The 24,864-nt window shown below is 36.6% G+C and overlaps 1 protein-coding gene across 18 annotated transcripts in view; it reads right to left on the minus strand.

Moving 5' to 3' along the window:
• The window catches only part of Pak3 (p21 (RAC1) activated kinase 3), a 271,931-nt gene that overhangs the window by 8,453 nt on the left and 238,614 nt on the right, over positions 1-24,864 (minus strand). For all 18 annotated transcript variants that reach the window (XM_076562617.1, XM_076562616.1, XM_006970288.4 and 15 more), the window contains 5 exons: positions 14,792-14,840; positions 14,408-14,520; positions 12,885-13,002; positions 11,311-11,410; positions 10,615-10,811 (listed from right to left, as the gene is read on the minus strand). In XM_076562617.1, coding sequence (XP_076418732.1) covers positions 10,615-10,811; positions 11,311-11,410; positions 12,885-13,002; positions 14,408-14,520; positions 14,792-14,840 — 577 coding nt within the window. The remainder of the gene's footprint in view (positions 1-10,614; positions 10,812-11,310; positions 11,411-12,884; positions 13,003-14,407; positions 14,521-14,791; positions 14,841-24,864) is intronic.

The following is a 24,864-nucleotide window of genomic DNA, read 5'->3' on the forward strand; positions in this document are numbered from 1 at the left end:
ATTGTACAATAAAAGCCAAAGTTTATGAATTTAGTTGCTTTGGGAATATAACAAATTGATACACAAAACATTAAAGTTTAGAACATAAAGTACTCTGTTAAGTTATAAGAAGATAAGCAAAGAATGAAAACCACAATTTTTGAGTTGGCAACGCCTGGCGTGTCGTCATACTGACTACCACTACTCACTAGGGGAGAAAAAGCAAAGTTCTATGAGCAGTATATATAAGGATAGACTATCAAAGGGAGGAACATCTGGATCAAGCTAAGCACAACGTGTTTGATTGAGACAAACCCGAGACGAAAGGGAGATAACAAGTGCTCCCAGAAACTTGAAAAAATTGTGTCGAGAAACTTCACAGTTTCAAAAATTTCTTTTCTCTATCTGATACTGAACAAGGAAGATCTTCATACTAGAGCGTATTAGATCATTAAGTAAGGTATATTTTTCCTAAGGTGAGGCATTATAGGACCATGACATATAGACTGCATTTATATTAGAAATATGATTGGCAAAGTTAAAATGGTAGTTTTTTTCACTGTAACTAAAATTTTCTAGTATTGTAAACATCCCTATGATAACTATAAATATCTAGTCAATAACAACAACCATTAAAGTTTTCACTACCCCTAATGTGCAAATGAATTTACCCAAGTACTAAGAGAAAAGCAGTGTATCTAATTGGAGCAGTAATTGAATTTACCTTATTGGCAATTTCCTCAGTTGAGAAAGATCAAAGCCCTCACTGTGGAAGTTACCACATTTCTCCAAAGAAGTCTCAAGACAATCCATATGTAACCCATAAATTTCCATTAAGGCAGTGCTGAAATAGGACTATTTAATTAAAAAGCTTTAGTTTGTGGTTTCAACTCATTATAGCAGTTTATAAAGTTTATGTTAAGTCATTGAAAAACAAACCAGGAGACTTTCATGGAAATATGCTTGCAAGTATAAGTCTCGGTACAAATACAATGGAACAATTTACAAAGCAGATAGGGTATGGTTGAGAAATCTTGTGGTAAGCTGAGCAATGGGGATTCACAGTCCATTTTCGCATGGAAATTATGTTATTCATATTGAGTGGGTTCCCAACTGAGTCCATAGAAAATCTACTGAATGTACAATATCACTAAACAATAAGAGTGAGAAGGTTTATTCATCTATATTCAACATTAGTATACATATGATCATAGCAAGTATGAATACATAAAATTGATTTACTGATTAGTATTAAATTAGCTCATGCTATTATGATCCTCAATGGACAGGCAAAGAAACTGTACTATAGGATTAAAAATAACAGCTTGCCCAGTGTCACACTTCTAATAATGTAGAAGTCAATATATGAATTCAGGGACTATGAGTTCAGACTCCATGCTCTAAAGTGCTGCATGACACCCTCTCTTGCTTTTTATAGTCTCTGGGGAGAGACAGACAAGGGAAGTCAAGAAATGAGGCATACTATTCATAAACATCTGGCATACTTCATTCTGTTTTTCCCTGTACAGAGGAAATGGATCCTTCTGTGGTTGATCATTCTCTACTAGTTTGGAAATGGAAAACAAAGGACACATGCAGAGGTAGAAGAGGGGTGTGTGTGTGTGTTTGTGTGTGTGTGTGTGTGTGTGTATGCATATTGGGTGTTTAGTCAGTCAGCTTGTATTCTGGCTGGTGCCTGCAATCTCCTGCTGTCCCAATTCCTTCTCATTTTAGAATTTCTACTCGATGCTTTATGATCAGGATTTGGCAATGGGCAAGTTGACACATTATGATTTAGTTTACTCGTGACCTGGGATTTAAGAGTTTAAATGCCAGAGCATATTGCTACTCTGGTGTGTTTATTGATTTCATGAGAGTCTCTGACATTCCTCGTTTTTCTAAAAGGGTTAATAGAATCCAGCCTGCAAAAAGAAACCACTATATATACAAACTACTGTATGCCATACTTTGTTCCAACTTCACACTACAGTCTACAGTGCAATATAGCACCGTAGTCTAATTTACCTCTATATTGTCTTACATACAACTCCTCACCTGTCCCCTAATTATGAGGAGCTGTTGTTTTGCTGCTTAGTCCTTAAGGAGCCATTTTAAATGAACTTAGGAATCTATCCCCTTAATAGGTTGATAATAAAAGATAATTAGGTACTACTGACTTATTAGGTGCCAGGCTAGCTTTGGAATACTTTTTTCCAAGGAGAAATCATTGGCCAATACCATAAAATAAATACCAGATGACTCTGACAACCCATATGGTCATTCTAACCTCTTGTTAAGAAACATGTAGCAGGCAATTTGCATTCATGATGTGACCCTATGTGACCTTAGTTGTACTCAAGGTTTGGAAGTACAGGGTGTTTCAAAGTTGGAGTTAGGATAGTAATGTAGAGTTACAAAAAAAAGAGAAAGAAGAAAGAAAGAAAGAAAGAAAGAAAGAAAGAAAGAAAGAAAGAAAGAAAGAAAGAAAGAAAGAAAGAAAGAAAGAAAGAAAGGAAAGGAGAATGGTCCAGGAAGTCAAGGAAAAGTGAGAAGCTGTGAGAACTAGAGGAAACAGAAGAAAGATAGGCAAGAACAGGTGCCAAGGGACAATAGGAGGAAAGGCAGTTGGTAGAAGGACAAGAGAGAAATATAATTTTGATATTGCTCCGTTTCTGTGGTCCTGAAATGGTAAGTAGATGGAAATGTTGATTACCCTGATTTGATCAGTACACCAAAATACCCCACTCGACTCCATTACTATATACAATTATTGTTTGTTTTGCTTTTTCTGTATCCAGAATAATTTATAAATACTTTTTTATGTTACATAATAACAGTAATGCTTCATCATTTAACAATGATATTTACATATAATTACTCAAGGAAACAATGTAAACTACATTATAATTTGAACCATATACTCCATTTGACTCAGCAAATAAAGCTGGAGAATTAAAAGAAAACAACAAAGAAATCATTGATATTTTATGTAAAATACTCTTACATCATTGTCTTAGATTTCTCAATATGAATGTGATAAAACACCGTGACCAAGGAAATGGTTTATTTCATTTATACTTTCAGGTAACAGTGCAGCAGTAAGCAAAATCAGGGCAGCAACTCAAGAATGGAGGAGCAAGTCATTAAGCAGTGTTACTTCACAGTCTCTGCTTCAATTATTGTTTGTTAACCTGTAGCATGAATTGTTAGAAGGTCTTATTAATAAAAACAAACCTGGAGCCAGGTATTGGGGTGAATGCTGGAAGATCAGAGAAGCAGAACAAGCCACAGTTTCCTCACCTGGTCAGTTCCTCAGCTGATCCTGTTTCCTCAGAATGGAAGCCTCTGAGTCCTCATCCAAATGGATCTCAGCTGAACTGCTGCTCAAAAGCCTAAAAGCTTAACCAGACTCTAGTTCCTGGTCCTCATGCCTTATATACCTTTCTGCTTTCTGCCATCACTTCCTGGGATTAAAGGCATGAGTCACCATGCCTGGCTGTTTCCAGTGTGGCTTTAAACTCACAGAGATCCGGATGGATCTCTGCCTCCAAGTGATAGGATTAAAGGAGTGTGCGCCACCATTTTCTGGCCTCTATATCTAGTGGCTGTTCTGTTCTCTGACACCAGATAAATTTATTAGGGTGCACAATATGTTGGGGAATACAATATCACCACATTAACCAAAAAATTTAAAAGTTGAAATGAAATTAAAATGAAAAATAACTACCACTGAAAAAGTGACTATACTTAATAATCACCCCCAACATCGCTCATTTCATTAGCTCATGCCCAATTTCTGGCTCAAGGTATATTTAAATTTATATATTTACTTGCATATGATTTTATCCCTGTAAGAGCTGTGTCACTACAGTGCTCTTTTTGATTAATATCAGTGTGAGGTTATCAAGTCTTACATGCAGCATGCTTCATACCATGATCAAACTTTTTTTTCTGGGTGAGATTGGGGTGAGGGTGAGGGTGGGATGGGCTTTACATTCTGGAGGGCAGATTTGGTCTGGAGATGGATGAGAAAGAAGTGTCTGGGATGTTTTTTGAAGATCACTTCTCTTAAAGCACATGTAAAGACAACACTACAATCTTCCTGGCAGGGTCAGGGAATTCTATGGCTACCTCAAACCAGAGCACACAGAATCATAAACTTGTGTCTTTGTTTCAGTGAATCTCATTTGATAGCCCAATACAGAAAACCAATTAAAGAGGAAATACTCCGATGGAACTAAGAGCCCTGTCAGGTGCCCTCCTGCTTGTCCCGTCCAATAGCCCAAGGAACTCCACTCAATTCTAGGGCTTTGTAGTCCACACTGGGAAGGCAACATCTTACTCAAAGTGTGATCATTTAAAGCAAGAAGTAACCTAGAGAAGGTAACAGATTCTGGACTGATAGGCCTTGGGATAGAATTCACTCTTTGACTCACATAATCAAGTTGGTAGATATGCTAGAAAGCTCTTTTGCTAGTCTTTTTCCATTGATTAGCATCTCCTTGATGAGGAGTGCTAGTGAATTTTGCCATTGGAGGGTGAAGTAATTCCTTATTTCCATCACCAAAATGAGAGAAAACAAATGGAAGAAATGTAAAAGGCATGGTGAAGAAGTCAGCTTGGCTCTTAGAATAAGATTTCAATCAGAGGTTCTCAACCTGTGGGTCAAGAACCCTTTGGGATCACATATCAAACATCCTGCATATCAGATGATTCAGAAGAGTAGCAAAATTGCAGTTCTGAAGTAGCAACAAAATAATTTTATGGTTGGGGGTTGCCACAGCATGAGGAACTGTAATAAAGGCTCTTAGCACTAGGAAGGTTGAGAAGCACTGGTTTAAACTGGCTTTTCCCTGGTATAGACTGCCTTGATGAAAATAGCATGGTGTGCTAAGAGGCTCAGCTAAGAACTTTCTAAGTATCTTTTTATCAGAGTGCAAACTGTTTTCTAGAATGTTAATGTGACCAAGTTAGAAAGGACATAAATCAAAACAAAAACAAAAGTCAGAAGTAATCTTCAATTTCAGCAAAACCCTGATTTTCATGGTGAATTCATATTTCAAAAGCCATAAGATAAAACATATGAGTGGATATTTCAGTGGGCAAATGTAAACCACAACCCAAGATTCGTTTTTTCACAATGATCTTTGATTTTGATGGACTTAATTCCTTAGCCAACGGTATGGTACTTATTAGAGGAATAGGCATATGCGTCCCTGGTCTATACCCAAACTATCTCCGTCTGTAAGTACTTTGAGGAATGATAAGAAAAATCACTGGATATGGGAATCTCTCTGGGCCAACAATGGTTTTTGATCACCACATTTTAAAACATTCCCTTTTCTTTGTCTGGTTAGTTTCTTGGATTTTAGTTTGCTATGGAATTAGTTCCTCCCTTGGCTTTCTTCTGGCTCATAATTCACCAGTTTGAACTGTCTGCTTCTGGATAATCTAAATGAAACTTGCAGCTTTCCTATGGCCAAGTCCCACTTCCCTATGCCGAATTCTTGACAAGAATTAAGGGCCTCCTATCTTTTGACAGGCATTATTTTTTCTTATTAAAAAGAAATGCTGTTACTATTCTATAATTATTTTACTTGTAGTAATCCCAACTTTCCCCTCCTTTTAGGCATAGGTTAAGTCTTCAAAGGAAGAGGAGTGTCAACAACCCATCAATAAAGCTTGCTGTTCCACAGTGGCTTATGGAAAAAGAAGGGAATGCTCCCAGCTCTCCCTGAAATACATTCAAAACAACATTGACTGAGTGCTAGCAAAGTATGCTTGCTTCTCTGGTGTTCAGGAAGTTTATGTCTGACTTTACTTCCAAATGAGCACGCGCCATCAAACCCAGACATTCCAATCCACAGCACAGGTTCCAGTGGTTGGAGGAACAAGATTCAGTTTGGCCCTTAGTTGCTGTTGTTCACTAGCTAGGGCTTCTCTCATCCTGTATAATGGTCTTGAGACATACACGCTCTGGTTATAAGAGAAACAGTAAGAAATCTGACATCTGTGTAGTAAAGAGGAAGGTAGGAAGTCACTTAAGGTGCCAGCAGGCCTTTATTTGGATCGTTACCCTTCTTTCTCCATAGTCATAGAGGTAATGCACTCAGTCACATATAGTCACACCCGTGGCTACATTATGCTCCAGTACATGGTAGGCATTAAGCTGCTGGCTTACTTTAAATATGAACTCCATTTTCAGAAGAGAAAAATTGATTTAAGAAAGTCAAATCATGGCGATGTATACTTAATTAATATTGTTCCTTTTTGATAATGTGATAGTTTTAACTGTTAATTGGGTATAATCCAAAATCATCTGGGAGGAGAGTCTCAAAGAGGGATGATCTAGATTTGGTTGACCTATGTGCATGTCTGTGGGAATTTTCTTTATTCCATTAACTGACATGTAAAGACCTGCACACTGTATTGTAGAATAATGAAGAGACCTAGCTGAGCACTAGCATACAGTTATTATTTCACTATTCTTTTCTCTTGACTGTAGAGATAATGTAACTGGACTCTTCAAGTTTCTACCACTTGCTGACTTCTCCATAATGACAGACTGTAACCTGCGATTATGAACTTAAACATTTTCTCCCTTAAGTTCCTTTTGTCAGGAAATTTTTATCACAGCAACAGAAAAGAAACTAATATATGTAGTGTTACAGGACTGCTAAGTCTGAAAAGGAGGAAAGGAGAACAAGATTTCAACTAGGTTCTGATGCTCTTATGATTTCTTCCAGGAAATGAACAAGCACGAGTGGAATAAGTATGGACTTTCCTGGTTAAACAACTATGCTCAAACAGGGATGAAGAACTACTTCTCATCGCAAGCAGTGCCATATTAAAGTCTTGCAATATAGCTTTGCTTTTGGTCCTAGTTTCCTCCTTTTCCTAGGGGATGGAATTCAGTGTCATTGGCTCTTACATTCTACAGAGGACTCCGATGTAAAAGCAAGGAGGAGAACAAGCAGGATGTGTGGTTCACACGCTGTATCCCAGACTGCCTCTCAGCACTGGTAGCAGTAAATGTATGCCAGTGGCCCAATGTTTGGTACAGCCCACTAATGCTTAAAACAAAGGTATAAAGCAAACACTTAAAGGGGGTTAGTGACACTCACAACAGGATGATAAAAGGTCCTGTGTGGATTTCAAGTAGACATCACTGAGACATTTCACAAGGACCACAATTCATCACAGCTTGATAAGAACAGACCCACTACTTGTGAGTATAAACATAATTTTTTAAAGAAAGGTACTCTCTTTGTGCTGATAAGGAAAAAAAATCAAAGTTTGGTTTGGCAGAAATAACTAGCTCCTTAGAATCAGGTCTTTATGGTCACAAGTCTTAACAAAATAGATCATCTGTTAGAAAAGATGGCGGTACTAACAAAAGATCAATGTTTGATTTGCATATTCACAGAGAAAGTTGGGTTTGTCTTAAGCCCCAGTTGCTTTGGCAAACAAAAAGAATAAGACAATTATTGGTGGCTGCTTAAAAATTTCCCAAGGCCAATTACATCAAGTGTCAACTTAAGGCACTGTGTGGGGACAATAAGAAAGCTGTCTCCTCTCTGTCTCTGGAAGGGTTACCAACATCATAACATCAGTACAGCTAATAACTCTCTGAGCCTTAAAAAACATTTTATGAGCAAATTAAGTTGATTTATTTACATTTAAAAAATCCCAATCTTTTTATTACTGGGCAAAAGAAGTGGTCAATTTTTTTGTACCTAATGTACATCAGCAATCAGTATTGACAGACAATTTGCTCACTTAAATCAAGCATAACAAAAACACAAGTCACAGTGAAATGCAAGCAACTTGGTAATGCACAGCCTGAGACTTCACTTTCAACCTGTTCTGTTTAATGCTACCTTTTTATGGTAATTATATTGAACTGTACAGAATCCTCCACTCCATGGGAGTCAGGCGGTAGGATAAAAGTTCTTTGGGGAATGGTGAATCCATTAAATGGTGAGTAAAAAGAACTTTATATTCTCTCCCTTTCCTTTCTTTTCTGCTCATGTTCATGAATTTCCACATACATTTTCTACAATAAGCTAAACACGGGGCTGGGTGATTTACATGCATTATTCACCTAATTTTCATGTAGATTCAGTAAGATGGATATTATCCCTATTAACAGAAAGGAAACAGGTTTAGAAAGGTTTTAAATGGCTTTTCAAAATGACCCAGAGCTTTAAAGTTACATAATCAGGACACACTTAGGTCCACTTGACTACTTAACTGTTTGTTTTTGTCCCCTACAAGTGCATGTCACTCTTCATAGTGCCGTCTTACCTGCGTTTCACTCCCTTTTACTAGAAATGGTGAGCTGGTGGTAGGTCAGGATAGTTTCTCAGAAATAGATGAATGCTCTTTCATACCTCTCCTAAAGTTGCATGAATTTCTAGTTCCAAACACTGTGTCTAGTCACCAAAACATGAAAAAAAATGGGCTTCCTACAGTGTCATACTGTATCTTTCTGTCTGCAATCTTCCCATGGGTTCAGTGAATTCACTTTTCAAATCCCAAATAAGGCTAGCTAGGCCAAGACATCATGTTTTCTCTAGGAAAACACCGGGATAGAACATTTACAAGCAAAGCTGAAAAGTATGTCTGGTGTCTAGAAGAAAAGAGCTTCAGAATCCGGCTGGCTCAACATGGCTTGTTGATTAATTAGCCAGAGGCCAATCACATAAAGAGAATAAGGCACAAAGTTAGAATCAATCGTTATCAGTGGAATTCAACAAGTTAGTCTTTCTAACATGTCTTTTTTGTCATAGTCTTAATGTAGGCTTCCTGAAATCTGTGGTTTATTAATCTGCAAATACTTGTTTTGATAGAAGGCTATAGATTTTATGAGACAAACTATTAAGTATGAGTTCTGATCTCAGGCTAGAAGATGCATATGGAGATTAAAACTTGTTTCATTTTTTTCCCAGTAATTAGCAGTCTAGCTAAGGAGAGATCAGTTATGACTAGGGAACAGAAGAGAGCAATAAATGCATTACTGAGACCAATTGCCTTGCATAGCCATTTATTTAATCCTTACATTCTGCAGGTTGTAAATTACTCAGCAGAAAGCAGAAAGCAAAATAGGTGTAATCCATTTAGTGCCTTTAAACTTCGAAGACTTGGAAGAGGAAATCCATAGAAACAATAGACCTGATGTGTTCTTTCATTGGTGTTTCTTAATGGGCAAAAAAAGCAAAAGCCTTTGTAATTATCCTGATGTGCTGTTCCACAGTTCAGAGGTGGACTCGATTAAACATATGAAGGGCTGACCCACAAATGTTGGGAAACGCCCCTTCTTTTCCACTCAGCCCCCCAGGCAGCTAATCAATGCACATATCTCCTTTCCAGATGGTTATGTGAGACTAGCATAACAGCCCATAGCATTCATTAGGGCATTCCCTCATATCTCTTGCTTTCTAATAAGTGCAGGGACTAGGACCCGTGGCCAAGTACCAGGGTGGAAACAAAAGGAGAAAATATTAGAGAAGGCCTCTTCCTCTATATTGGGAGCATGGCTCTCAATTACAAAATTTCAACTATAAAACAATTAGATATTTACCTCAGAATGTTTTTTGCATATATAGAAAGCCATATACAGAAAGGCTTGAATATAGATTTTTGCAAACATAATGAGAACAAACTTAAATGATGACTAAGGACAATGGGTTTTGTATACCAAGAAAAAAAACACGATATTAGACTCTTCATGATAATGACACAGACAACACATTTGAAACTGGTGTTGTGCATGAGTTTTAAGAGCAGATTTGAAATTTGGGCCTATTTCCATTCAGCAAAAAAAAAAAAAAATCTCACATCCTTTGTGCATATGAAATATGGCTTCTGGTTTACTGTGAAGTTATATATAATCCAATAGCTTCTGACTCACTTCTACACTAAGCAAGTTCTTCTTCTGTATTTCTTTGACTTTTATTCTCATGATCAACTATGCATTTCTGTAAAAAGCCAGTGGGGTTAGGATATGAGATGGAAGCTTTTATTTTTTATTTTTATTTCCCTTTTCAGAGGTAACTGGACCACTTGAGGATCAAACCTCCAATTATGTAGTAGAAAACAGTTCTCTAACCCAAATAATTTCCATTCATCTTCTATTTGACAGTCTTCTAATTAAGTTTATGATTTCATCAGGCTGGTGCTATGTCTATTTCTGTCTCATTCAATGTCAACTAAAATGTTCTTGCTCAATGAATTGTTACTGATAACAAAGAAACAAAATCCAACTTAAAAAATGATAAGTGTTCTGGAAATGTATTGTTTTTCTTTGTTAAAGTAATTATGAAACAAGGGTTTCCTAGGTAGATCATGTTACCATAGCACACGATAAAAACATTCTTCCTTCACACATTCTTTCTTTCATGCATTGCTACCGAGTGGAAAGCTGTAGACTAAAGAATATTGAAGGCTCTTGTTAGAGGGACTGAGAATCAGGCATTTCACACTCAGGCATTTATACACCATAACTCAGTGTCTCTGTGCTACTTGTTCCAAGAAAGTTCTAGTTCTGACCAGTTTCATTAAATGATATTTTTCTCCCCCCCCTTTTTTTTGGGGGGGGGGGAGATAGGAAGTACCTGAATTTTGCTGACTTACCCTGAGTGGATTTTCATTAAGGTAAGGGGGTTCACCTTCCACCATTTCAATGGCCATGATTCCCAGAGACCAGATATCAACTTTTGGACCATAAGCTTTTCGAGTTACCACCTCAGGTGCCATCCAATAGGGAGTCCCCACCATAGTGCTTCGTTTACTTTGCTCAGGAGTGATTTGAGCACAGAACCCAAAATCAGCTGTAGAGAAGAAAAATCTATTAAAATGAGCCCAAATAATGCCTTTTTTGCAAGAGCTGATTTTCCCATGTTCCTGAACCTGCCTCTAAGGTTAAAAGGAGCGCTCGCAATTGTCTTGCTCACATCCTGATCATTACCTGATCCTTCAGCTACTACTGATTTTAAAGGGGTCAGAAACAATTGAAAAATATGATGCCATCTTTAGTACACTTCCATATCACTCCCTCCCAATACTTTCTCATATATTTATAGAACTCTTCCATTTTCCAGTTAGTTATTTGCTGTCCATCCATTTGAGATGCTGCTAGACATTCTGAAATATTAATTCCAAAAAGCACCTGGTCACAGTCTATAGGAACAGACTATCAGACAGGTTCTTTAATTCAAATTAAGCTCTCTCAAATAAATTACTTTCAGTAGACATTATCTTCTCAAGACAGACAGTAGGACCATAGAAATTCTTTGATATTTTCTTAAATATCGGAATCAAAATACCTACTCAATTTAACAGAACCATCCATCCCGAGGAGAATATTGTCACTCTTTATGTCTCTATGGATCACTTGGTTTGAGTGCAAGAAATCCAAAGCTTGGAGGCACTATTGAATCAGAAAAAAAAAAAAACGTTATAATTATATCACAAAGAATTTTTTTTAATTCTATATCTCATTTCCAGGCAAAATTTGGGAAAGGTTGTGATTTGATGTTATTAAATGAAATAGATTACAGAATGCTTTAACACCATTTTCAAACCACATTACCATTTACATCAGTGATTATACTGAACTTTATGCTACACTATAGACTAAATCATGAAGAGGCTAATGCAACAATCAGTACTAGTCATTATTATAGTCCAGCTGACCACTTAGCATAAACATGCTTTGGTCTAGGTTTCTAAGAGATATGGGTTCAGCTTGGTCTTATACAGATGCTGTAAGCCTCAGTGTACATGGTGAAGTTTCAGTAGATCTAGCATGGTAAACAAGAATGTGCAGCTGAAATAATTTCTTTGGGCTATGTCTGATGGACAGGTTTGAGGATGGCTACCAGTTCTAAAGTAACTAAAAGTACTTGTTTGGAAATGCTTTTGACTTGCAATACTAAAAGATACAAAATACAGGCTCAGGTAAAATATCCTACTAACTGAAAGATTAGCTAATATAATTTAGCTTGGCTGCACATTCATCATTTTTCAAGTTTCCACTTTGCTTTGTAGAAAATGTCATAATGAGACCCCACTGAAGGGTGTATGCTGCAAAAACAATATTGATCAAAATAACAGAATAAAACATCATCAAATTGGCTAGAAACTAAAGATAACATTTATTTCTCTTTATAAATGACAGGTCCTCAGGCTCATTAGAATATTCATAGAATACTGTAAAGCCATTACTTCGTGGGGTGAGGGAAAATTGTGTTGAAATTCCTTTGAAAGCCTGTGAGATGGGTCAACAGGTCACAACACTTGATGCCAAGCTTTACAATCTGAGTTCAATTTCCTGGATGCACATGATGGAAATTGAAAACTGAGTCCCAAAAGTTGTTCTCTGATATCCATATGCAATCATAGTACACACACACACACACACACACACAAACACAAACACACACACAGAGAACTCAAATAAACAAATAAGTGTCAAAAACAAAAAACTGCTTTGTAGAAAATAATTGGAATATAATATAGTCTGTATTTTATGGAACTCATATTGATCAAGCAGAACACAACATATATGTTATAAAAATTCCCACAAATCAGAAATGAATTCCATGTTAACATAACAGTTGGCCATGTTCACTGATACTACTATGTGTGAGTTTAGACACAGTGTCTCCTGAACAGCATATTACTGCTTACAAGAGCCCCAGAAAAGCAAGTAAAGTAAATAAGGGTCTGGCCAAGGTGATTCATGGACATGACATTAAGTATAGTTTAAGCACTTTTCCATTTTTTTCAGTAGAGAAAATATGCTAATGTTATTTTGATGCTAGAAATATTCTGAATAATCAAAAAGAAAGCATTAACAAATTTTATATTTCTCACAAGCAAGAAATATTCTCTATTCTTACCTCTCTACAGACAGCTGCTATCTGTCCTTCATCCATACAGGTCTCTGTGACCACATCAGTTAAAGAGCCACCAGCCAAGTATTCCATGACTACCCACAGCTCATCACCCACTAAGTAGCTATAATAAGAAAAGAAAAATACTTTGACTTTGGACTAAGGAGGTGAAGACTCTAATATCCTCAGGCCTTATTTGTGATGAAAGTCGATAGTGTCATGCCCATTATCTTTAAGTGATTATTGAGGAACAATCTTCAGTACTCAAATATAGGAACTAAGGTCCCTGGATAGCCTCCCAATTCAGGAAAAGAGTAGGAGATTATTCAAATCAATTAGCACTATCTTCTTATAGAGAAGAGTGACCCCAGTGACTCCATCCTGCCTTAATACTCATGCCACTAAGCCTGGTATGGTGGCACACATCTGTAATCCCACCTACTTGGGAGGATAAAGTATGTTGACTAGGAGTTCAAGGTTAGCCTTGGGTATGTGTAAGTTCCAGGCCATCCTGAGCTGCAGAGATATTTTAAAAAAGCAAGCAAACAAACAAGCAAACAATCAAAAAACTACCTCACTATGAAACAAGACTTTCTATTCTGTGCTACTCAAACTACGGTACTTTTGTGATCCACTTGGCAAGTCTCTTAAAATTCAAATTTCGCAGGTTCCATTTTCATTAGTTATGGACAAAAGCCTAGAAAGTCAACCCCTTTCAAAAGTATAAATGCAAGTTTTATAAAACTACAAATGCACAAATCGAATTCATGTCATACTGTTGCAGATGGGCCATAAAGGACACTTCGGGAAACACTTATTAGAACTAGAAAACTCAGTGGTCCTTTCGCTCTCATTTCCCTACCATATCAATGTCTATTGGCCTAACATGGATGGCAAGCCCTTAAGCTCATGGAGGTTGAGCTCTAGCCTTGTTTCATTCACATCCCATCAGAGAGCTCAGCAGAGTGGTGCTAAGCAAACAACGACTGGGATTGGAAGAGACAGATGTTAGCCACAAGAGAAGACTTAGCACAGTCGTTAAGTGCCCATTTGTAACACACTCTTAATACCACTGATGAAAGAGACATTAATTACCTGCTTTAGGAAAAAGGTTTAAGATTAAAGTCTCAATTCCCCCGACCTCACTGTCAGTTAATCATAAAGCACCCATTAGAACAGCGCTATTGTCTGCTTTCTTTCCTTAGCCTCCCAGGGACCATACTGGCTCCAAAGAGACACTTGATGAAATGTTTGAAACACCACTGCTTTCTCCTATATATAGTAGTCCATTTCCTGCCAACATGGAGCCACCATCCTTAAAAGGAAATCACATAAACTAGGTATATTTAAAACCAAGTCCATAAAATGAATTTTCAAGTGTTTGATGGGGAAAGATTTACTCTATTACTTTGTATCATTTCAGAAATATTTGTAAATGATTATGAAAGTAATACATTCCCAATAAATAATTTGACAAGAAAATAACATCTTAGGAAGAAAATACATCATAAATAAGAGAAAATACTTACCTATCTAAATAATTAACAATATTGGGGTTCTTATTTTCCCTCATGACAAGAATTTCATTAATAATTAATTCCTTTTTGGGTTGCTGTTGAAGGTTCATTTGCTTTATGGCCACCTGAATGATGATTAAAATACAAGAACAAATTATGATTACCAAAATATACATGAATATAAATGTACAAATTCATTATCTACAGTTTTTTTTTTCTGTTCCAGAAATATGTACTCTTTCTTTGGTCAGTCATTACTGTTTATTTCAGATGTTTCGCCCAGCAGCGAATCTAAACCCCCACTGTAACCCAGTGCTTCCCACTAGACACACATACTGTCAACAAGAAAACTTGATAAACACAAAGGAATAATAGAGACCAAACGATGGCCCATACCTCTTGTCCTGTTGCAATGTCTAGTGCTGTATAAACAGTACCTGATGCCCTGGAAAAGTGAAAATTACCCAGTGAATAAGCAATCAAGGTGTTATCCATATATTTGCCATGTGTGAAAATGGGATTTATTTCCAGGAGAGTAAGAACACTTAATATTAGATGTACTCTCTTAGCAAAGTTATAAGTGCACAGTACCAAAACAACTGTCTTATATACTAATTACATCTGAAATAATCACAACGAATTCTTTGTGCTGAACAAGAACCTCCCATTGGATTTTCTGGCACCAGTTCTTGGACTACACACTTGTGAATTTAGCATACTGGCCTTGATCTTCTCAGGGAAGCCCTGTAATATTCATAATATTCTTTATATGTTAAAACAACCAACATTTCAGGACTGTGATTGACTGAAGTAAATTTCAGAAAAGAATAGATTATCTTTTGCTTAGGCAACTGTAACTCAACTGTTATTTTTTAGCATATGGACAGAGTAGCTATTTTATGTATTTCTAAGCCTTCATTTAATGAATCAGTCACTTTCAGTGTTAAGTCAGTGCTGTACCTACACAAAGGAATAAAACCGAGGCTCTGTTATAGAGCTTCCATCTTTATTTTTCTTTTTGCTCAATTCTCAACAATTTCTGTGAGTTTTCACTCATGTGAAATATTTTTCTTTCTTTCTTTTAAAAAAACATCATTTCTTGAGTCTTTGTAGTACTTATGCTTCTATTTTAACTTTAAAAATGTATTGTCTGGCTGAATTTCCAGTGTATTTCTGTGAATCACACTTGTTTTCTGAAGGTCTTCCCACCATCCATCATTCCCAGATGAGGAGGTATCTAGTTCATCTGTGGCAAGTAAAAGAGCTAGGATAGAATCCGATTAGTGATTCATTTACTTACTAAGCACTGAGGTTTAAATGTTTCAATTTAGGGAATCTCTCTCTCTCTCTCTCTCTCTCTCTCTCTCTCTCTCTCTCTCTCTCTCTCTCTCTGTGTGTGTGTGTGTGTGCGCGCGCGCGCATGCGCGCGCGCCTTTCTGTCTCTATCTGTCTCTTTTACCCCATGCAAACTAGAATGGCCTTACTTTGATCTGCTGTAGATATTGCTCTATATAAATAAAACACTGATGGCCAGTGACCAGGCAGGCAACATTGATCTTTTTACTTTAGCCTTCCAAATACTGAGATTACAGCCATGAGCCATAACTCCAGGATCAGGAATTGGTTTCTTATACCAGGCATTTCTTTATGACTCTTCTCCTTGGATGAGCCAAAATACTTCTTAAAAGCCTAGGATGCTTATATTACCTGTTCCCAGAAAAGGAAACGGATAGTGTAGGGTAAGAAATATTTGACTAGTAGCAGAAATTTAAGATCACCTCACCATCACAAGCCGGGCTAGTAATTTCCCAGTTACCACAGTAACAGTAAGCATGTACTGAATGTGCTCTGTGTGTCAAACACAGTGCTGAGAGCTTTATATACTTGATTTTATGTGATCCTTCTCATATTCATCTATAGTATTCTCATGTCATAAGTCAGAAGCCCGAGAGTCAGAAAGGTTAGGTAACCTTCTCAGGCTATACAATTCACAAACCACATTCTGCTTAGCTTTAAAATTAGTTTTTGAAATTAGACTAAATATTACACTAAATCACTAGGTGTTACCTGCACAAACACTTGGCAGTTCTCAAAATTGTTTATGCTTATATTAAACAAATCCGTCTTTGATATTATATATTACAGATTCCGCATTCAGAACTTATAGTTGATGCCCTATAAATATTTGATGAATCAACACATTAATAAAACTATTCTTAAACAAATATTCAATTGCAACAAGATCTTTCCTTTCAATAAAGAAAGTATTTCATCCAATTGAATCTTCATGAGACACTTCCTTCTTGGAATAAATGATCAGAAATCCCTGAGTTTGGGGCCAGTGTGTGATTTATCGTTTTGAACTCAGCACTAAATTGAGTTCAGAGGAATAAATTGTCTCAACTTGATGTGTATTTCAGCAGTAAAAAGCCGCAAGGAGCTCTTCAGATCTAATTGCTAACTATGTTTTTTAAATCTTTATTTGGTTTATCTTTAGATGTTTAAAACATTTGCATACCTCCAGATGCAGAAGAACGACAGTATTTGTAAAAATGAGATAGTAGTAAGTGACACAATTTAAAAAAGCATTTGGCCCTGGGTCCACATCAGTGTTGAAGCTTAGTACAGTCACTGTTGTTATCAGCCCTTATTGCTGCTGTAGCTATTCATTTCACAGCAGAGAATAACTGATATACTGACTGGCAGTTGCCCCCTCCCAATGTCCCAGCCCTAAAAACTTTGCTAGCATATTTTTACTGTTCAACAGCAGGGCTTTAAGGGTGATCTGTTTGAAGAATTTGTAGAATTTTTTTTAGTCTCTCTCCCTTGAGAAATGGTTTTGCAGTTTTCTTTTTTTTTCTTTAAGCTTAGAACACATTACATAAAAATCATACATGTGAACTTACAGTACATAAAATAAACAAGATGGGAGCTGGTCTAGTTAAAGCTAGGGTGACAAAAGGCTAGCCCACATGGTGACTTTTCCCGTATTCTCCATGGGTGTTCCTCCAACCGCTGAAGTCCATTTCCACTGCTCTAGGGAATAAATCTATGATTGACTGAAAGTTCAAGGGGGATTAGTGTTTACCATCTTTGGAGATTTACCTTGAAATCCTTTGTTTTCTTTCTTTTCTTGTCTGTTTTGTCCCTCCATTCCCTTCAACATTTTATTGTCTTAAACTTGCTGGAGTCCTAATCCTGAAAGCCCAGTATCCCAGGATTTACAACAAACATTGGCACAGGCTCACTACAAACAGACAATTTAAAGAACCTGGAATTCTAGAGCATGGGTTAGTAGCTAAACGTGAACGCTTCCCCTTCATTTGCCCTTCTCTCACTTTACTGGATTTATGCAATTGTTCAGTGGGGAGACATTTTCCCCTTCCTCCTCCCTTCAGTTCTGTCTTAAAATGGGTTCGTGTCATGCCCCTTCCCAATCAAACATGCTATTAGGTAGATGGCGTTAGGGCACTGATCAATAAGGTGCTGCTCGGACCAACTTCTCTTTGGAATCTTCAACTGAATATGCACAAATTCAGATATTGACAGTGAAACTTAGTACCCGATGAGCTACTCCATGTTAGAATACCTAACATTTCACCGAACTCCAAGTCTACTGTATTTTTACACTTCAATAATTGAAGATTGATTTCTGACTCAACATGGGAGTTTTTTGTTTGTTTGTTTGTTTTGTTCTGTTTTGTTTTCTTCAAGAGATCTCAATATCATTAAGATTCATTGATTAAATCACATTTGTTGACCACTGCTGGGCTGAGAATAGCATTCCTCATGCCTACTCATCCAAATCTCTCCTGATTCAAATCCTACCACCTTCTAGTTGTGTGACTCTCCGTAATTTACCTTCAAAGGTGGATTAAATGTATGCTAAGCTTAAAAGACGTACAGCCCTGGTACATAGTAATTGCCAAGTAGCTATTAATGATTATTATTTTGTTGATTGCTCTCTAATATAGCAACTAACTTCCCAATTGTAACCTATAGATGAATAAGAAACTCTTTACATATCTGGGAGTTTTCAAGATACCTAATGTTTCTAATAGAAATTCAATAGTTACCTAAGATAGAGGTAATTGAAATATCATAATGTGACTGCTAAATATTATGAACTAATTCAAAATCTCTAAATATTTGTAATGAATAATTATTTTTACTTAATAAAGTATAAGAATCACCATTAATAAGTACAGTTCATGGTCAAGTTATTCGTTTGTAGGTGGTTGTAGGTGGTGAAGTTCAACAGTCCTTTCTTTGTAATAGTTGTGGCACATGGGTAACTAGGAAACAACCTTTATGCTATTCATGTGGCACACAGATTCTCAAAAGATGAGCCTTGCAAAGTGCTGAAGTATATTAAAATATCTCAATACATATGCTTACACAATAAAATTTTACTTCATCTTAACTTGAAAACTCCATCATCTAGTGGCATTTTAGGATGTACAGAAATCAGACTGATAAAGATGGGGAATAAAATTCCGTATTCACTGACATACTGGGTTTGGCGTGCTTAAGGAACATCACTGTCAATTTGATTTTCTTTTTGCCAACAACTTAATTGATTCTTCTATCCCTCTATTCTCATTTTATTGAAGATATAATGTTTTAAGGAGAATATTTATTTATTATGCAAATTTTATTTATTAAAAATCTCAGTTCCTCAGATGGTACAAGGAAATTATACATTAGTAGAACTGAATGGAAGACAGGTTCATCCAGTTTAACCTCCTCATTACAGATGAGAACGCTGAAGCCCCAAGAGTGGGAAGGATATGCCCAATAGGAAACAACTAAGCAAGTTCTCCGAACTATGAAGTAGAGCTCTTTTAAACCTTCAGCATAGTTAAAGAACATGAAACTAACAGACTGTTCAGCCACGGGGCCTCATCAATTACAGTGTGATGAATACCACTGCTAGGCTCTGAGCTTTGCACCAGATGCTTTATCCATAGGTTCTCCTTGTCATGGCCAAGTACACAGTCCTCAAATGCAAACACTGGCATCTAGCCTGAAAGGTCTAGAAAGAAACAATTCACCATTTCTCCATTTACCTCACAAGTCAGTTTAATTATCACTATTCTCCACTAGGTTTTGAGGTTGACATTGAGAGCCAATGTCAAACCATGCTAAATAGTTGCCAGGGCAACAACATGGTAAGACTAATAGTTGGGATAAATCACTTTGATGTCAGTATGAAAATGAATTAGAGGATAGGAGGGCAATAAAGTAAGGATAGGAGAAACTTTGCAGACTGAATAAAGAGAAAAGGGCATTAGGAAGCAATGAGGTGTGTGGTAAGCCTGGTGGGAATGAGTAAGGTCGCCTGAAGGATAGGTGCTACTCCCTTTTGAATGTTTTACAGGTTCAAGTGTGGTGCTAATGAGGTCACAGTCAGGAACATAATCCCCATTTATGTTGGTTATTTTTTATATCTACTCTTGCTTTTCCTGCTGCTGTTGGTAGAAATACCGTTATCATTTATTGAGACATTCTCTCTGCCAACTCACTGGAAATGAATGCTCTCTTTTAGTGCCCACTCTGTGCAACTCTCTATTTGCCTCATTTTACAAATGAGTAAATTGGAACTGGGCAATTGTGAGTAGCTTGCCATGGTATACAGCTAATATCTGAGTTTAAAAACGCATCGGTTTGTTTGATGTCATTGCTCAACTGCATCTTTCACATTTGCCATTTTATTTATGAAGATGCCATAATGAAATTCAATTAATGTTCATGTTAACATGGCTGAGATAAAAATGTAACTGTCATGACTATTTAAGAGAGTTACTACTCAATAGGGCCCTATATAGAAATGGTTTTACTATATAAGTGCAGTTGACATCAAGTTGCACAAATGTTTGTTTGATACTGTCACACATGCCCTTGCATTGGAATATTAGAGTAGCTGTAAAACATAATCATCTTGAATGGGTATAAAATTCCTGACTGGGACTTCAATATCCATTAGGAATGGTGAGGAATACTGTATACAGTGATGTTAGAGGTGGTGCAGTGTTTTCTCTCATGAAGTTTATTTATATGTGTATCTAAGGTAAAAAATAAAATAGTATAGATTATGTAAGTCATCACTTGATGACCTAAATACATAGAATGAAGCTAGAACCAGGAGGTACAAGCTTTCATTAGTAAGATTATGAAATCCAGTGGGGGAATTTTCTGTTGTTTAGCTAGGACATAGCTTTCCTCAGATCATTCACAGTCATCTGTTTTTAAATAGAGCTGTAACACACTATGGGTGTGAGGCCAGAAAACTCAGTGGGTTGTAGTCCAGTGATAATGAGGCCACAGTTACAGAGCTTAATCCCTGCAAATGCCAGCTAACTCTCAGTTCCTCCCTTCACCATTAAGTCAAAGCAGCTGTTTCACAGTGTTTGCCATTAGTTTCCAGAGGGCCTGGACAGGAAAGGGGGCAGGTGGCTTAATACATGCTCATTACGATGACTGGCAAAAGAAAACAACTTAATGTGTAAACTCTGCTAATGGTGCTAGATTGAGTGGTATCATCTTTCTTTACAAGGGACAGCAGACAACACAGGGCATTTAAGAGCATTAAGCAGAACAAAGGACATCTTCCATTGGTCTAAAAACATTGTTCTTCACAAGTGATAATGTATTTCCAATCTTCTACATCACAAAGCCTATTATAGAGCTTAGACTATATCTATTTAGTGCTCCATAGCAGTCTTCTACCTTGTGTGGTCCAAAATGGATACAATGAGGAAGCAAATACTTTTTGGGTGGGTGGTTCAACCCAAAGAATAACATACTAGACACCACTTCTGCTCTTACCCTGAATGAGGACAACAACAACAAAACAAACAAACAAACAAACAAAAGGTCAGAGGGCTTATTCTCAGCACTTATTTCTGAGCTTGAAGCAGTATACTGTTTTTAGGCTATATCTAAACCAAGCAGCTACTCATTGAGAAATAAGGGCAGCGGGGAGGGGGCAAATTAGAACAAAGTATAGGAATGCATGTATGAACACAACATAATTAAAACCATGCTTTGATATGCTAACCTAAAAATTAAATGAATTCCCCTTCAGAAATAAGGCTTAGAACTATTCCTCTTCAATATACCTGAGAGTATAAAGAGGGGTCTCGTGGAATAGTAGGGGAAAATCTCAAAAGTACATAATGTTATATATTTATTTTTAGAACTTTAAGACAAATATAGAGGGGCCAGTATTAGGTGCTTGATTACACACAAACTGGTAATCCAGCTTATTTGTAATAGTTAATGAATTAATCATATTGTCATTCAGTTTGATTATATGATTGAGAAATATCCAGAAGTTGCATAAAATTCCTTTGGCCATATGCATATCATTATGAACAGGAGTAAAATTATCTTAAAAACTGCTCTCACTGCCACTTTCCATCAAACTTGTATGTATAGCTGATGTAATCCCTGGAGAGATATAGCATGACATTGGCATCATGTATATATTGGACATTGGCAAACAAATTCTTTAGCATAGACTCATTTTGTCCCACACTTTCATTTTAGATTTTTCTTATATATTTACCTTTTAAAAGTCAATATGGAGATAAGTTTTTGTAGTTGTAATATAATTCTAAATGAAGGAATACATCTGTACATGCAAATAGACACACTTATGAACTACTGTTGGACTATGAAAAGGAGCTATCTTTATGGAAGGCAACTTGGAAATTTTAAATGCGTATATTAATGATACAAAAATTCTACACTTAGGAAGTCATCCCAATAAGTTTGCATAAATGTGAAATGATTTATTTGCAAAGATCATTGCTGAAGCCTCATTTATAATAGAAATATATCAGAAAAAGCCACAAATGTCCATCAGTAGAAGCATGGTTAACTAAATTGTGGTACATTCAAATGTAAAGCATTAGGCACATGTTAAGAGAGCAAGATACTTATATGTATCCACCTCTTAACAATAGGCACATGACAGAAAAGGAGTTATTTAGTATGTCACCATTTAAGCTAAAATATATCCATATCAAACAGGTAAATGTTCCTCCCTCCAAAGAAAGTTTCTTTATACTCAAATCCTCCTAGAAATACATTATGTATTAATGAATGCTCTTAAGCATTGAATTTCAGACACCAAATGTAATATAGGAAATACATACAGGGTTGAAATATACTCAGTTCATATGAGATTTCAATGTTTATACAGAGTAACTGTCAGAATTAGAAAGAAAGGATATAAATAAATTTAGAGTTTATGTCCTTGCAACTCAAGATCTTGATATCATAAATATGTTTTTTCTAGAACTCTCTCAAAACTGATGTATGGAAAGGGACTATCATTAGCCAAAGATATAGTCTGGCCATTAAAAACAGTAATGAGTACAAATAATTGAAACAAACTGAAAATATAATACTCTGTGAATTTATAAAGTTTTTTAAATATAAAAGAAAGTCTTTGCATTGGAAGTAACAAGTACTGATTAATTATATTGAAATTTGACAATTAAGAAATGAATAATTTATCTTGATTTATTTGTATATTTCATAGTAAACAAAGAATGCTAGGTGATCAAATACAGTTGTTTTCAACAAAAGTATACAAGCCAGTAGGCACATAAGTAATGACAGATTTAGAAAAAGCACTATTTTACAATCCTTAATAAAATGACTGATCTTAGCAATAATCATCAATAGGTAAAACTATCAGTTCTGATCTTTATGTGGAAGGGGACAATCATCCTTTGAATCTTCCTATTAATTGACTCCTCACCAAAATATGAAACAATCAAGCCCTTCATCCAGATGTAATATACCATGAAACAGCACCACTTACAAAGAATTTTGCCAAAATTTGAACCTGAATCTAAGCCTCTTAGAGTTAATTTGCACTTGTAGGAACTACAAGGAACAGATTAACAACTCATTGCCATCAAGTGAAACTAACAGACAAGACCAGCAAATGGTGCTTTATACCAGACAATGGCCAGTTTCTTTAACAAGTCAATGGTGGTGGAAAAGATGAACATAAAAGATGAAACTGCCTTCTCTTGTTTGTTTTCAGTCTTAGAGGGTATGTATATTCTGATTTACCATGAACAGAAAGACTCGGGTTTAAAGAAATTAATCTGGCCATGGCCTTTTGAATTAAAAATCTCGCTGGGCAGTCGTGGCGCACGCCTTTAATCCCAGCACTCGGGAGGCAGAGCCAGGCGGATCTCTGTGAGTTCGAGGGCAGCCTGGGCTACCAAGTGAGTTCCAGAAAAAGGAGCAAAGCTACACAGAGAAACCCTGTCTCGAAAAACCAAATATATATATATATATATATATATATATATCCTTCTTTTCCATTAATCATTCCAAAAATCTCTTTATTCTACTGTTTTCAAAAGTTTTAAGACAATTTCTAAGTACTAGATACAAGCTCTGCCAGGTGTAATCTAGAGGAGTCATAAGGAAGTAAGATAGAAAGAGCCAATGAGAACCTGGGCAGCTCAAGAGGGGTTCAAGGGGAGATGGCAGGATGAGTGTGCAGATCAATGCAGAGTAAACACACATCAATGGGGGTGGATCTGGCCCGCTTACCTCCTCCCTCTTTTTCATCTACTGTGAATGGAACCTAGATCTTCTATTTGCTAAGGTAGTGCCATTGTGGAGCTAGAGTCCCAGCCATTAGTTTGTTTCTTAATACAATAATGCATTTCTTTTTGCTAGACATTCAGGGAGTTGATAAATATAAAAAAAAAGTCATGGTGGACTCTAAACATGGTTCTTCACATGGGGAGAGGGATTAAGATAGGGTCTCTTTATATACTCCTGGCCATTTGGAGTTCACTATGTAGATCAGCCTGTCCTCAAACTCAGAGATCTCCCTGCCTCTGCATCTTGACTGCTGGGATTAAAGGTGTTTGACACCACACCCAGCCCCAAAACCTGGTTCTTAATTATAGCTCTACATTAAACACAGTGAGTGCTCAACCCTAATTCACTAAATTGAAGTATTCACTAAACTGGATCTAAACTAGTTTAGACCTGTGATGCTTCTTTAAAAACAATCTATTAATATTGCTGAGAAAAGTCACTATGAGTTAGAAAGATAGTTTTTTTCAGTGCATTCTTATTTGAGGAAAATCCTTGAAATTAATTCAAACATTAGTGAGACATCAGTGAGGCAGCTGCCAGCATTAGTAAGTTCCACCCTTCATCACACTGCTACTGTTTACTAAGGAAGTGCACAGACTTGCAGTGACTAAAGAGAAATATGTGATTCAGTTGTCTTACTGGACTCCTTTTCACCATATACATTTTTATATAACTGTCATAGAGTGAAAACACATTGACAGTGTTCTTGAATTAAGGACGATTTCACGAAAATCGGGCTTTCTTTCTCCTTCCTTCCCTCCTCTCATTCCATTTTCCTCTGCCTTTCTCTAGACATTTGACCAAAATGTTTAGAACTTTTTCCTCAG

This window comes from Peromyscus maniculatus, chromosome X (genome assembly GCF_049852395.1).
Source record: "Peromyscus maniculatus bairdii isolate BWxNUB_F1_BW_parent chromosome X, HU_Pman_BW_mat_3.1, whole genome shotgun sequence".
NCBI classification, from domain to species: domain Eukaryota; kingdom Metazoa; phylum Chordata; class Mammalia; order Rodentia; family Cricetidae; genus Peromyscus; species Peromyscus maniculatus.